The 14,123-nt window shown below is 36.0% G+C and overlaps 1 protein-coding gene across 3 annotated transcripts in view; it reads left to right on the forward strand.

Annotated features, from left to right (window-relative positions):
- Nucleotides 1-14,123, forward strand: part of LOC149806562 (maltase-glucoamylase-like) — a 353,277-nt gene that overhangs the window by 142,955 nt on the left and 196,199 nt on the right. For all 3 annotated transcript variants that reach the window (XM_089954672.1, XM_089954663.1, XM_089954683.1), the window contains 3 exons: nt 1,271-1,445; nt 2,065-2,161; nt 14,002-14,114. In XM_089954672.1, the coding sequence (XP_089810798.1) occupies nt 1,271-1,445; nt 2,065-2,161; nt 14,002-14,114 (385 nt within the window). The remainder of the gene's footprint in view (nt 1-1,270; nt 1,446-2,064; nt 2,162-14,001; nt 14,115-14,123) is intronic.

The raw sequence follows: 14,123 nt of genomic DNA on the forward strand, positions 1-14,123 counted from the left end.
GTACAATGATCTAAACATTATACATTTACAATGGTCTAAGTATTATACATGTACAATGGTCTAAGTATTATACACATACAATGGTCTAAGTATTATACACATACAATGGTCTAAGTATTTTAGATGTACAGTGGTCTAAGTAGTATACATGTACAATGGTCTAAGTATTATATTTTGATGTGCTTACAATGGTCTAAGGATTATAAACTGATATGTTAGGATTGATATGATGGTGACAGTTTGGAGTACTTGAGTTCATATGGTGATATGCTAGTGACAGTTTGGTATGATAGTGCTTGTGTTCATACAGTGATATGCTGGTGACAATTTTGTATAACAGTACATGTGTTTATACAGTGATATGCTAGGGACAGTTTGGTATAATAGTACTTGTGTTCATACAGTGATATGCTGCCCACAGTTTGGTCTAATAGTTCTTGTGTCCATACGGTGATATGCTAGTGACAGTTTCGTATAATAGTACTTGAGTTCATACAGTGATATGCTGGTGACAGTTTGGTATAATAGTACTTGTGTTCATTCAGTGATATGCTGGTGACAGTTTGGTATAATTTTAGTTGTGTTTATACAGTGATATGCTAGTGACAGTTCGATATAATAGTACTGAGTTCATACAGTGATATGCTAGTGACAGTTTGGTATAATAGTACTTGAGTTCATACAGTGATATGCTAGTTACAGTTTGGTATAATAGTGCTTGTATTCATACAGTGATATGCTAGTGACATTTTGGTATAATAGTACTTGAGTTCATACAGTGATATGCTAGTGACAGTTTGGTATAATAGTACTTGAGTTCATACAGTGATATGCTAGTGACAGTTTGGTATAATAGTACTTGAGTTCATACAGTGATATGCTGATGACAGTTTGGTATAATATTGCTTGTATTCATGTAGTGATATGCTAGTAGTTCCCATCATGCCTATCACAGCTGTTTATGCAGAAAGCATATTTCATTTTAAATAATGTGGAAAATATTGTTGAGAGCCACATATCTTACCTATGAGTTGCTATTATCAAGCAGGCTTTAGAATGATATTACTGTTGAGGTTTAAAGTTTATATATGTTTACATTCAAAGAGTTCTTTTTTTGCCTCCTTATGCATCATAGTCAGCAATGTTAAAAATTTGTGTAAAAGTTTTGAAAGTCAGTTAGAGTGGTTATCCAGACAAATATGGATGCAGATTATACACAAGGTTATGCAGAATATTTTTTGATATTCGTTTGTTGTTTTCTTTCTATAAGATGGGACAGTTCAGTTGGTGGTCTTACATTTGCTGACCAGTTCTTGCAGATTGCCACCAAACTACCCACCTTCAATGTTTATGGATTTGGTGAGAATGTGCACAAGTCTTTCCGCCATGATATGAGGCACAAGATCTGGCCCATGTTTTCCCGTGATCAGGGTGTTGGGGTTGATGTAAGTCCAGCTACATAAAATTTTTCCTGTTCATGAATAATGATTGTAAAGCAAAATTCATGTCCAGTTAGTCAAGTACAAACATTTTACTTGCCCACTATAAACCAGCTATGATAGAAATATAAAAGCTGACAATTTTAAAGACCTAAATTCAGTTGCATGAATGTTGTTTTTCCTGGAACTTTTTCTGTTACTCTTCTAACACTAATTATATTTACAAATTGAGACCAGTGTTCTCTGGTATCATTTATTAGTAGTGACAAGTAGAGACAGGTACTTGCATGAGCTTGATCAAGACAAATGGAAAGAAACTTATGGTAGAAGTTATGGACTCAAAGTAAATAAAGCACACACCCACTTGATTAAAAAATTCACTCAGTTGCCAGAAATTTTCAAGTGCCATTATGAGTTGGCCAAGCAAATTTTCAACCCCTGTATTGTATGTGGTTTTTAACTCCTTTAGTACTTTGAATTATTTTTAAATTTATTCATGTTCAAAAAATTATATGAAATGTGGTACTAGTTTTTTTAATGATAAGAGATGCTAAACATAGTAAGTTACCTCTGTTGGATTTTAGTCCTTTTAAATTTATAAATTTCATTGTTTTCTGCCTATCAGGACAGCAACAACCACTATGGAGTCCACCCTTATTACATGTGTATGGAGGAAGACGGACAGGCCCATGGTGTTCTGCTCCTCAATAGTAATGCACAGGGTGAGTTGTTCTTCTGAAACGCAGTAAGATTCATTCTCCTGATAGTCTTTCTGGAGGCTCATATTGTATAAAATAAGAAACATGTCCCTGTCCATTCATTATTTTCACAATGAATACATCAATTTGATGTCCTCGATCTGTAACAAATAACTGGACTAAACAGAAAACACAAGTGCATCATGTCCCTTACAGTTAATGTACTCTCTCTGTCTCTGTCTCTCATAAAATCGTGGTATAACTATAACAGGAAAACAATTTAAGTGGTTACCCAAGGGCTGTTCCATTTAAACATACATGGTACATATGGAAGGTAGTTCTATTAAAATAGGAATACTAAGTTATTCTTATTACACAAAGAGTTTGTATGAAAATGTTTCAATATTACTCCATCAGTTACATTATTGGCCTCAGAATCACTGAAAGACAAAAAATATCTTTTGATCTATAAATTATAGAAATAAGGGAAGTAACCTTTAGATTAATTCCCCTTGTTCCTGTGGCCATGTGTATCCCAGATCTAACCAGTTTAAACCTTTGCTTATAACTGTGAACAGTGGCTCCAAAGAATCCATTGCAATCTAAATTTAATTTTGAGCATCCATTATTTAATTTTTGTAGTATAATAGTCAAAATGTTAGTACAACTGGTTTATGCAATATATGTGTTTTTTGCAAGTGCAGACATTTCTTTTACAAGTTATTATTGTAATACTGAACATTACATTTTTTACCAGTGTATTGCACTGTTACTGTTACATTTTGTTTATTTTGCACTTCTTTGGTGTGTGTGGTTGATTTGGATTTTTAATGTAGGTTTAACAATTTTCCAGTCATATTGCTACAGTATCTGCAGTGTGGCAATTTATAGTGATGCAGACATGTCCACCCAGTCACATTATCCTGATATCAGGCTGACCAGTCCTAACACTAACCTCTTAATGCTGAGCACTAAGCAAGGTAGCTGCTAGTACCATTTTTGTAAGTCATTTGTATGACTTAGCCAGGGTTTGAAATTGTGACCTCCCGCGTATAAGGCGGAGGCTCTAACTGACACTGGAGAGTCCACTTCCTAGGTCATCTCAGTAACATGATTTCACCTTTTTTGAACAATTCATATACTGATTGTATGCACCTGTTTCTTTTTTTTCTTCTCACTTTCATGACATGGATGTCAATCAAGAGCAAGAAGTACTGATATACTTTAACTTGTGGGAGACAACCATGAGATTTACAACCACAGCCTGTTCAGAATGTTCTTCCTCACACACATGTAGCATGTGTTCACATCTTAGCAGAATATATTTGGTCCAAAAATCTGAAAAGACATTTTGAAGGCCAAAGATGAATTACTATGCATTCATATTAATTCAGAAGTGTTTGACAGTTTTATGTGGGGTATTGAGATGCCACCTCCACCTCCCATGACGATAAGTGAAACAGCACCCAAGGTAATGATCATTTCAGATCCAGTTTTAGCCATGTCAAGCAATTCCACTTAAATGATATTGGAATCATATACATACAACAGCAATCTCTGTCATCTGGAATGTGAGAAAGTAGGTTGGAAGAAACTAGTATGCTTTTTCAACAAAATTAGCAGCCTGTTCGGCATAAGTCCATAAGTTTCTGTCCACACCAATGCATGGAATTAGAAATGTTGAAGCTGGTGTGTAATGCTGATATTGCTGGCCACATTGGCATGCAAATAATATCATTTGCCATTGCTGTCCAAGCTGCTGACCAATTGGACTAGCTGTTCCGGACAATTGCTGTACAGTTTTGGTGGTCATGAATTTATCATCTTGGACTGATGAACAATGTGTTGCATGACATTTCCAACAGCAATAGTGTTCTGTGCTTAGCATGCAAGCTGGAAAGACCAGCCAGCCAGATGACATGATCAACTGACTATATCACGTCACATTTGGATCTGTCTATCTAGGCATAGAGCCTGACATAACAATATGTGCTGGACCAGCATTCCTCAGTCAGACCATGCTCTATGCTGGACATAACTCAGCTGGTCCTACTAACATGTCTGACAAGTAGAATCTTTTACACAATTCAGGATCACCATCACCGTATGGAATGCAGAACCCCTGGATGCAGAATATACAGGAGGAGCACAATCCTCCAGTCAGCAATGGATGAAAAAGACTGATAATTTCAATCCAACCATGGAAAGGACATAGTTTCAAGTGGGCAACTAAGAAAAGTAAAGGATTTTGCCTCCATTGGAATGCCTTCTGCACTGGAAGTCAACAAAGTGCACAGTGTCAATATGTTGAAGGACGTAGATGATGATGATAAACAGCTTTCATTCATAATCTGGCTACGGTTGTCAGAGATTGACCAAATTACCAGGTGTCTCTCAGATTAAGCCTGCAACTTTGATTCCCTTCTCTGATGTGTTAGTTGCCTGCAATCTTTGACTTGGCTAATTTGAGGGTCTTTTTAAAGTGAGTTAGTTGCCTGCAGTCTGCAACCTTGGTAATTTGAGGGCCTTTTATATGTGAGTAAGTTGTCTGCAATCCATGACCATGGTGATCTCAGGGCCTTTTTGAGGGATGAGTTAGTTGCCTGCAATCTGTGACCTTGATAATATGAGGGAATATTTTGGGGTGAATTAGATGCCTGCAACTTTCTCACAACACTGGTACAAATCACGTGTCAATGTTTATCTTTTTGATACACCTAATAGCATTGTTAATAACCTTATCAAAGAAAGTTGTTGCTGTTCTAGGGTTTAACGCCATTTTTCAGCACAAGATAGGCTATGCATGGCAGCCAGTATAACTGGTGGAGGAAGAACCCTGGAAAATCCAGGGAAGAACCACCGACCCACGAGAAGCTACTGGCAGGCTTTCCCACGTACCCATGCTAGCCGAGACTTGGACTCGAACCCACGTAGACAGAGGTGAGATGGCAGTGATCCGGAACGGTGAGCGCTTTAGACCACTTGGCCACTCAGGGCCCCTCAAAGAAAGTAATGACATTAGCATGTCTGCTCCTGTCTGTTATAAACTGGACAGATAAGTGTTTAACTCTATATCTGAATAGGTTAGGATGATTGTGTGTTAACTTCCTCCTTCCTTGACCTGTCATTTTGTGCAATCTCTTGCTTAACTGAGAATTGTGGAAGTCACCATTATTGAGATCAGGTAGGCCACATCAACAAAGTGATCATAACACACTGGCAAACACCCCAAGGGCATCTTGTAACATAAATTTAATAAGAATAGACAAACTATTATGGTCTTCTTCTCTGAGACCCTTTAATGCAGTGACACTACACTCCCTTCCCTTTGGTTGTTTTCATTTTAGAAGGAGAAGGAACTGAGGGGTAAGAAAGCAATCAGCACAAGAGTTGCCCATCAAGGAGTGTACTAGAGATGGAAGGATCAATGTCAGAAAGATCTTAGATGTAATTCTCAACAACAGCAACCTTTTTGTGGGCATGTGAGTTATTGGTGGCCATATGTCCCTAACTTATGCAGGCAGGCTAGGGCTGGGGGAGAGAAAATGAGGTTTCTCTGCAGCCACGCATCCCATCAACTCTTCATGAATTCTTGTCTCTCCTGCCCACTAGTAACTCTTCTGTGTTCATAAGACTTATTCTGTTTTTCCAGACTTGGATCAACCTATTTTTGGACAAAATTGGTTAGTCATTGTAGAGTGTCTGTGTACCTTGTTCATCCCACCACCTCTTCATCATCCCCCTTTGATCTAACAAAGATAGATGTCTTATGGAAGGAGCTTTTGGTTGTAAAGTGGTCAGTGAAAACCAGACTGACTGGGTTACTATTTCAGACTCATTGTAGTTCCATAATCCAATGAAAAATTGTAACTAGTCATAGACCCAAGTAGCCTCAGTCGGTTTATTACTGCCTTGAAATTCAAGATGGAGATGGCAAGTTTTGTTTGATGCAGTGAATACATGATCAGTCTTGACCATATATGTATTCACTTTGGAGCAGTGTACCAATTCTGCACTCTCCCATTTGGCCTTAGTCTGGGCATGGACTGCACTTCTAAATATCCTCCTCCAGATTCATATACAAGAGTGATATTCATCAAAAACAGTCAGTTTAAGTTTGGTTCCCAATATGAACAACATTCTCTACCTCATTCACAGTTTATGGGGATAGTCAGTATGGAGAAGTTGGGTCTTGTCCCATCCCACCACTTTATTCATATAGGCATGGAGTTTCTAACTCTTATCAACCTGAGTTGCTTTCCTCCCAAACATCATTTGAGCATTGGAGAAGACATCCTCTAGGAAGTTCATTTCAATGCAAGAGCTTCTTCAACTTCTTGATCTGCTAAATGCACCAGTGGAACGTGTTATACCTTGGTCACCTGTACATGTGCCATCTGCAGATGGCTTGTCTGGCTCACTGGTGCTCAAACTCCGGTCATTAACCCTTGTTTTATCTTCAGTGGTATGACATGGATTGGCTAGCAGCTGGAATACCTTTCAAGCCACACAATCAGACTCACAATCTGTGCAGACACCAGTTTGTAAGGTTGGGGATACACTTACTACTGAACTTTATGATGGTGAGCAGCAAGTGGACACTGCAACTGCAAGAATTGCTTTTCAGATCAGTCTCCTGGAAACGAAGGCCACTATCTTGCCTCCTATTCATGATATCCAAAAGAAAACCATTTTGATAATGTCAGACAATTAAGTCATGGAATACTATCCCATTCATCCCATCCTGGGCAGGCTCAATGTCCTAGCCAAATCTTTATCAAGGACAGGCCAATTACATCAAAAGGAATGGTCTCCATCTGTCAATCTTCCACTGAGTCTGTGACCTATGGTGCAGAATGATGCAAGACCTGTTTGCATTGAGGCAGAACAAAATACTTTCCCACCTTGGTCTTCATTCACTGATCCAACGTGTTGGGCTGGCAGTGCCCTTTCAGTCAGAGACTATAGGCATGTACCTTCCCTCCAATGGTTCTGATACAACAACTAATCCAGAACATGAGGGGCATCACTGATCCAACGTGTTGGGCTGGCAGTGCCCTTTCAGTCAGAGACTATAGGCATGTACCTTCCCTCCAATGGTTCTGATACAACAACTAATCCAGAACATGAGGGGCATTACTTACAAAATAGTTCTGATTGGGACAGATCATGGATCAGTGATCTGATGAAGCAGTTGATGTAGCCAGTATTCCATCCACACCCAGAGAAATGCCTCTCTATGCCTGGTTCTTGTTAGTGATACTGTGTGTGAAAGAAGTTCAGCACTTTAGTTGTGGAGAGGATCACAACAGCTAGATGGTCATCCATTATAAAGGCACAAAAGGGTAAGTGGCATATTTTCAATGACTGATGTCACATTAAAGATGTCACAACATTTTATGTCTCAATTCACCAACTGGCTAACCTCTTTCACTTTCTCTTTAAAGACAAGAAGCTAACACGTATCACAATCAAGGGATTCCACTCCATGATATCAGACATATTTAGACATTATGGAGGAAATGATATGGATACAATAAGGACCTGTCTACTTGGACAGAGCTGTATCCAGATGATGCATGCTCACCTTGGATCTTTATTCTGGTCAACTAGACAGTCAACAAATAAATATGTTGTCTCTTCTTGATCAATCAGTAGAGTGGTGCAAATGCAGGACCTGGTATGTACCCTCGGATGCTGTCTGAGGTGCTTAGAGAATTATGCTGTAGCTGTCAAAGGCTCTTTCTACCAGCTAAATCAAGAAAGCAAAACATAACCCCAATTGTCGATCAGGTACAACTTGAGAAGACTTCAGCTCACAAAATATGGGTAGTCTTGATGAGCTTGTTCTTCAAATGTAATGTCTAAATTTGAGACATAGTTGAGTCTTTTAACTGGCATGCCATTTCTGATTTCTCCAGTTTTTATGGCCTCACAAAGGAGAGAACTGAATCTTTTTGACCTATTGGTAGCTATTGAGACTGTTACCATACCATTAGCTGAGACAACCCTAGGCTTATCCTTGCAGCTTTTGCTTGATTCACCAAGGAAGTGTTTGAACAGAAGGCAATAGTCACATGCAGGCTCCCACAAGTATAGTTCCTAATGGGTAACATGAATAGAGGTCAGATGCTCAAGCATTTCATCTTCCATTTACCTATTCTCCTAAAGTAAATGTTATTGGGTAATGTATTTGACAGAGGGAGAACATTTGTTTGAAAGTTCTGTCTCCAAAAATACTTAACGAATCACATTACTATCAACCCATCCCAAAATTCCCTGCAAATTCAAGCATGCTGTTACAGGTGTTGTCCAAGCTTAAACTGGTTACATCTGGGATACAGATGTACACTTAATGGAAGTAAGGGGAATAGGGAGGTCTGGATTTAGAGGTAACAGAGAGTAATCTCCTATTGTTAATAAGAATGGACATTTATGGAGAAACATAATTTACTTTAAAAAATGTCCATTCATAGTTGTATCTATCGGTTCCTTTCTGGAGTCCCAAACTATGTTTTACAATAACATTAGTGATTGGTTGCATTATACATGACCCGATAAGTAAGATACTGGTAAACTCCCAGCCCCACAACATAACATTTTGCTGTATTTATGTATTTAATATCTACTGTTATTATATAAGAATGAATTTTTATATTATATTATTGCTATGGTTGTATTGGAGTTTTAATGCCATTTTTCAGCACATGATAGGCAATATTTGTTAGTTATGTTTTTTCTTTCTCATTACATGCTATTGTAATGTAACATTGTATGTTGGACTTGACCTTGTCCAAAATTTAGTTCATTTCTGCTTGACCGAAATTGACTTTTTTAATTTTATTCATTGTAAACAACTACTGCAAGGCTAAATTATTCTTTATATGTATGGGTTTAAAATCAGTTTTATTATTAATAGAAGAAGTAAATATGATTATCTGGGCCAAGGTTTTGTACTTTCCTAAGTGAAATTATACATAATCCAGGTTATTGTTTTGTAAACATCAGGATCATTCTTGAAGATTATTTTCCATCAGGTACATTTTTTTAAATAGAAAATGCTAATTGTGACCTGAGGTAAAGTAGAGAACTATATTATTTTGCAACTATGAGGACTTGGTCGTTCATGTTTTAAGTTTTAGCAGATTCAAGTTGTAAGTTGTGTCCAGTATTTCTTTTTTTTTTAGTTTTGGGCTGGAATCTTTCTTCAAATTATTGAATCAAGTGATTATTTTTCTGGAAATGCAAAATTGCTCTGATAAAATTCATAGATAAAGACATTCACTGGAATTTATAGTGTATTCAAACCTGGAATGATATTTCTGTGATTCAATGAAAGACTGTTGGTACATCAGCACAATAAGAGCTATAACAGACACATCATTGCCAGTTTTGGATTTATTCTGGACTTGTACTGAGTTTTATTAAGGACTTTAAATTGCTATGACTCTTGTCTGTAATTCTTGGATTATTTTGGGAGTTAATTTGCAATACCATAAGTTCTTTTTTCCTTTTTTCTCTTTGTATTTTAGGGAAATAAGTTATTTGTTAAATTTTATAATGCTTGTTGTCTTTCACTCATAACAGAAAATTAACATCTAGATTAGCAAGCTGCTCAACTTGCAAACAACAGTTGGCTTATGTGACAGGCAGGGATAATAGGAAATCAGAAGAAGCTGTATATTGCTATTCTTTGTGGTTCATGTGGCACTCTACAGTTTCATATTTTGCATAGGGTTAGAATTTTAAACAAAAAGAGTGTCCCCAGGTTTCCTCACCGATTATACTAGAAATTTAAGAAAGACCTTGTATAACTTAGGTATTGTTCAAAGAACCTCTAATTCCCTATTTTTTGGTGTATAATTGATGGGAGTAATATGGGTTTTAGAGTATATGCTTGGCCTTTCACCAGATGTGCACCTTTAAAAAAAAATGCTAGTTCCACCTGGCCATTTTTACATCCTGAATTCAGAGGTAAATTGTATAAAAAAAGAGCCGATAACTTTTTTTACATTTTATATATTTGGTAATTCATTCATTGCACTTTCAGACGCTGGTATTGTCTAGTCTGGCTAAATTCATTTTCTCTATTTTAATAGCTGCTAAGGATAGTGTACTTTAGACTAATTCAGGATGACTTTTTAGCACAAGGGGGCAGTCATTTCAGTTAGCAGTTAGTTTAGATCATGTACAATTTTTACAAGTACAATATCCAAGAAATGTCAGCCACATTGCATCAAAGCAGCACAAAGGTATGCCAACATTATGTGCACTGTGCATGTTTCAAATTCAAACAACTTCACCTTACATATGCCACTCTCTCAAAAGTACATAATAACTGGTGAGCACCCCCTATACATAGACCAAACATTCACCTGCCTTTACAGAGAAGTTTTTATTATTGACTTACCCCTGACCCTAATGAAAAGGGATGTAACTCATATCTCTTCTCACAGACAAACTTTTCTTCTTCAGAGATAGCTTTAATTCACAGGCAAATTGATCAAGATATTCCATTTCTGCTGTGATAACACAAATACTTTTCCCACCATTGGTCAAACAAATTTCATCAACCCACTTTGCTGATGGTGAAAACTGTATTGCTATTGAATTTGACATATTGACACCTTTAAGATCCACTTTAAAAGGGACTGGAGTATGGTGGGTACAGTTGAGACAAAAAAATTTTGCACATCAATTCACATGATATGCCTTAACCTTAAGTTAAGATTACGTAAGAATGTTTCACTGAAAGTAAAAATATCAATTACTGAATTTGTTTCCTAAAAGAAGTAATTTGATTTCATCTAGTTTTGGAAAAAGATAATGGATGTTCAGATGGCAAATTTTGATCCTTTTTGCTTATGCCACTGATTGTTTGAAAGACATCTAAGTCTTAATGGTTTGCAGATGAATGATATGGAGTATCTGAATTAATATCTTCTCTATCAGTATATGAACCATGATATTCCTCATCCTTTGTGATGGCCTTGGGGAGCAATTCATTTTTATTGCTTTCTCTAGCAAGCTCAGCTGGAATTTCCTCAACACTGTGGTTTTCAGTTTCTCTTTTGGGAAGGGAGGAAGAGGTTAGGTGAATTTCACCAGAGTTATTAATTGGTGTATCACCATTTATTTCTGAGTCTGAATTCCCAGTGGGTGAGAGCTGTTCATTGCCCTCTGTTAAATTAACAGTAGACCCACTGGATGTTAGCAAAGACTGGTTTGGGGTGCTACTGGCATGCAAAATGTTCTGACTGTTGCCAATTGATACCTTTTTACAGAATTTTTTTTGGCAAATAGATGAAAGTTAGTTTCTGCCTATTCTTTTTTGGTTAGGCATCCGAATAAGTAAAGTATTTTTGGAACTATATATAAAGAGTCACTGTAACTTTGTAGGACTGCAGATTTTCTGGTGGATTCAGGATTTTGAAGATCAAACCATAATTATGCCTGTTATCAGTTCCTTGAATGTATCTTGAGATCAGCATGTTCTGCCATTCTGATATAAGCTTTATGTTACAAACAGTTATAGAGTTTGTATTGTACTTTAGTCTGTAATCATCATCATCAATATTTGACAATTGTTTTGTGGGAGTAGTGTAAATTTCACTTTTAGAAACTCCTGAGAAGCAGCTGCCTTCTAGTGAGATATCTTGAATCAAATACAATAGATTGATAGAGTCTTCTAGTAGGATATCTTGAATCAAATACAATAGATTGATAGAGTCTTCTAGTGAGGTATCTTGAATCAAATACAATAGATTGATAGAGTCTTCTAGTGAGGTATCTTGAATCAAATACAATAGATTGGTAGAGTCTTCTAGTGAGATATCTTGAATCAAATACAATAGATTGATAGAGTCTTCTAGTGAGGTATCTTGAATACAATAGATTGGTAGAATCTTTTAGTGAGGTATCTTGAATCAAATACAATAGATTGGTAGAATCTTCTAGTGAGGTATCTTGAATCAAATACAATAGATTGGTTGAGTCTTCTAGTGAGGTATCTTGAATCAAATACAATAGATTGGTAGAGTCTTGATCCATGATAAAAATTTAAAAACAAAGTGTTATTTTTTCTTTAGGATTTGTTGTTATATTTCAAACAGAGTTGGACTGAAGGTAATCAAGCACAAGAACAGAGATCTTCCATTTTGAATTCATAAGGTCATATCCAGATGTTAACATTGATGGATCACTTCTATTCTGTGCCAGTACAGTAAATGACATGTCATCTGAATTTTAGATATATCCATTGTGTTCAACTTAGTCGACTTGGGTAGCCATCTTGGATTACCTAAAATCATTTGTTTTGAACAGGTGTCCAAAGTTCTCTTGAATAACTGATAATGTGGACATTACATTTTACTTACACTACCTCAATATTTTCATAAATCCACTGTATTAATTATATCAATAAGTATTAGCTCATTCTTCAACTGAGTTATTACACCAAATCTTTTGAATGTTGAGCTCTAATTATAGTCAAAGATATAGTGCCTGAAGTTAAATTGCTTTAAAAAAAATACTATTAATTATTGAATCTGAATATTAGAGTCATGGAAGATAAATTACTCCTTTACTCCTTGAAATTTGGAATGAATACAACACCACTGATAGTAAATATGTCCTCTTGAATATCAAAATAACAAAGGAACCATAATCCCCCATGTTGAATCTGGTTGCTGGCTGAGCAAATTTGCACATCACAAAATAATTCTTGCATTGTATTGAAATAGAAACATAATGTCAAAGATTCATGAAAAGAAACATGATGTAGCCTTTTGGACAAGGACATTTCATGGAGGATGAATTAAATGCACAGATATTCCTGGATTTAACTGTTATTGCAATTGTACTACTTCCCATCCTACAGCTCTATAAGGCATCCTTTATATGAAGGAAGTTGATTTTCTTTGCTTTACTGTCAAAATGTAGCAGAATTCATCAATAAGAAGTAGATATACATTTGTGAGAACCATATTGATTTTGATGACATTGTATATGCAATATGAATTGTAGGGAAACTATTGGATATTTATAGTAATGCTTGGCTTTATCTAGACCATAAGACCACTTGTCAATATAAACTAGTAGTGTGCCATATTTAATTGCTGATATTTTTTGTTTTGTATCAGAGGGCACTTGCAGTTTCTATGTAGTACATATGAAGTTTATATGCGGTACATAAGAAGTTTATATGTATTACATATGATGTTTATATGTAGTACATGTGAAGTTTGTATGTAGTACATGTGAAGTTTATATGTAGTACCTGTGAAGTTTATATGTAGTACATATGTAGTTTATATGTAGTACAAGTGAAATTTATATGTAGTACATGTAAAGTTTATATGTAGTACATGCAAGATTTATATGTAGTACATGTTAAGTTTATATACAGTACCAAAGAAGTTTTATGTAGTACATGTGAAGTTTATCTGTAGAACATAAGAAGTTTATATGTAGTACATGTGAAGTTTATATGCAGTACATAAGAAGTTTAAATATAGTACATGTGCAGTTTATATGTAGTATATAAGAAGTTTATATATAGTACATGTGCAGTTTATGTGTAGTACATAAGAAGTTTATATGTAGTACATGTGAAGTTCATATTCAGTACATAAGTTTATATGTAGTACATGTGAGGTTTATATGTAGTACATTAGAAATTTATATGTAGTACATAAGAAGCTTACGTGTAGTAGACATCAAGTTTATTTGTAGTACATATGAAGTTTATATGTAGTCATAAGATGTTAAATTTTTATAAGATTTCCCATAGGCTCAGCATAACTTTATGGTGGTTTTTGATAAACTAGGTCAGTATTTGATATAATTATTTCTGTAATTTACAGATTATACCTTCTCACCTCTTCCGATGCTCACTTACAGAACAATTGGTGGCATACTGGACTTCTACATTTTCCTTGGCCCAGAACCAGAAAATGTGGTACAGCAGTACACAGAAGTAAGGCAG

The sequence above is a fragment of the Sinohyriopsis cumingii genome, chromosome 1 (assembly GCF_028554795.1).
Source record: "Sinohyriopsis cumingii isolate HCF-2022 chromosome 1, ASM2855479v2, whole genome shotgun sequence".
Classification (NCBI taxonomy): domain Eukaryota; kingdom Metazoa; phylum Mollusca; class Bivalvia; order Unionida; family Unionidae; genus Sinohyriopsis; species Sinohyriopsis cumingii.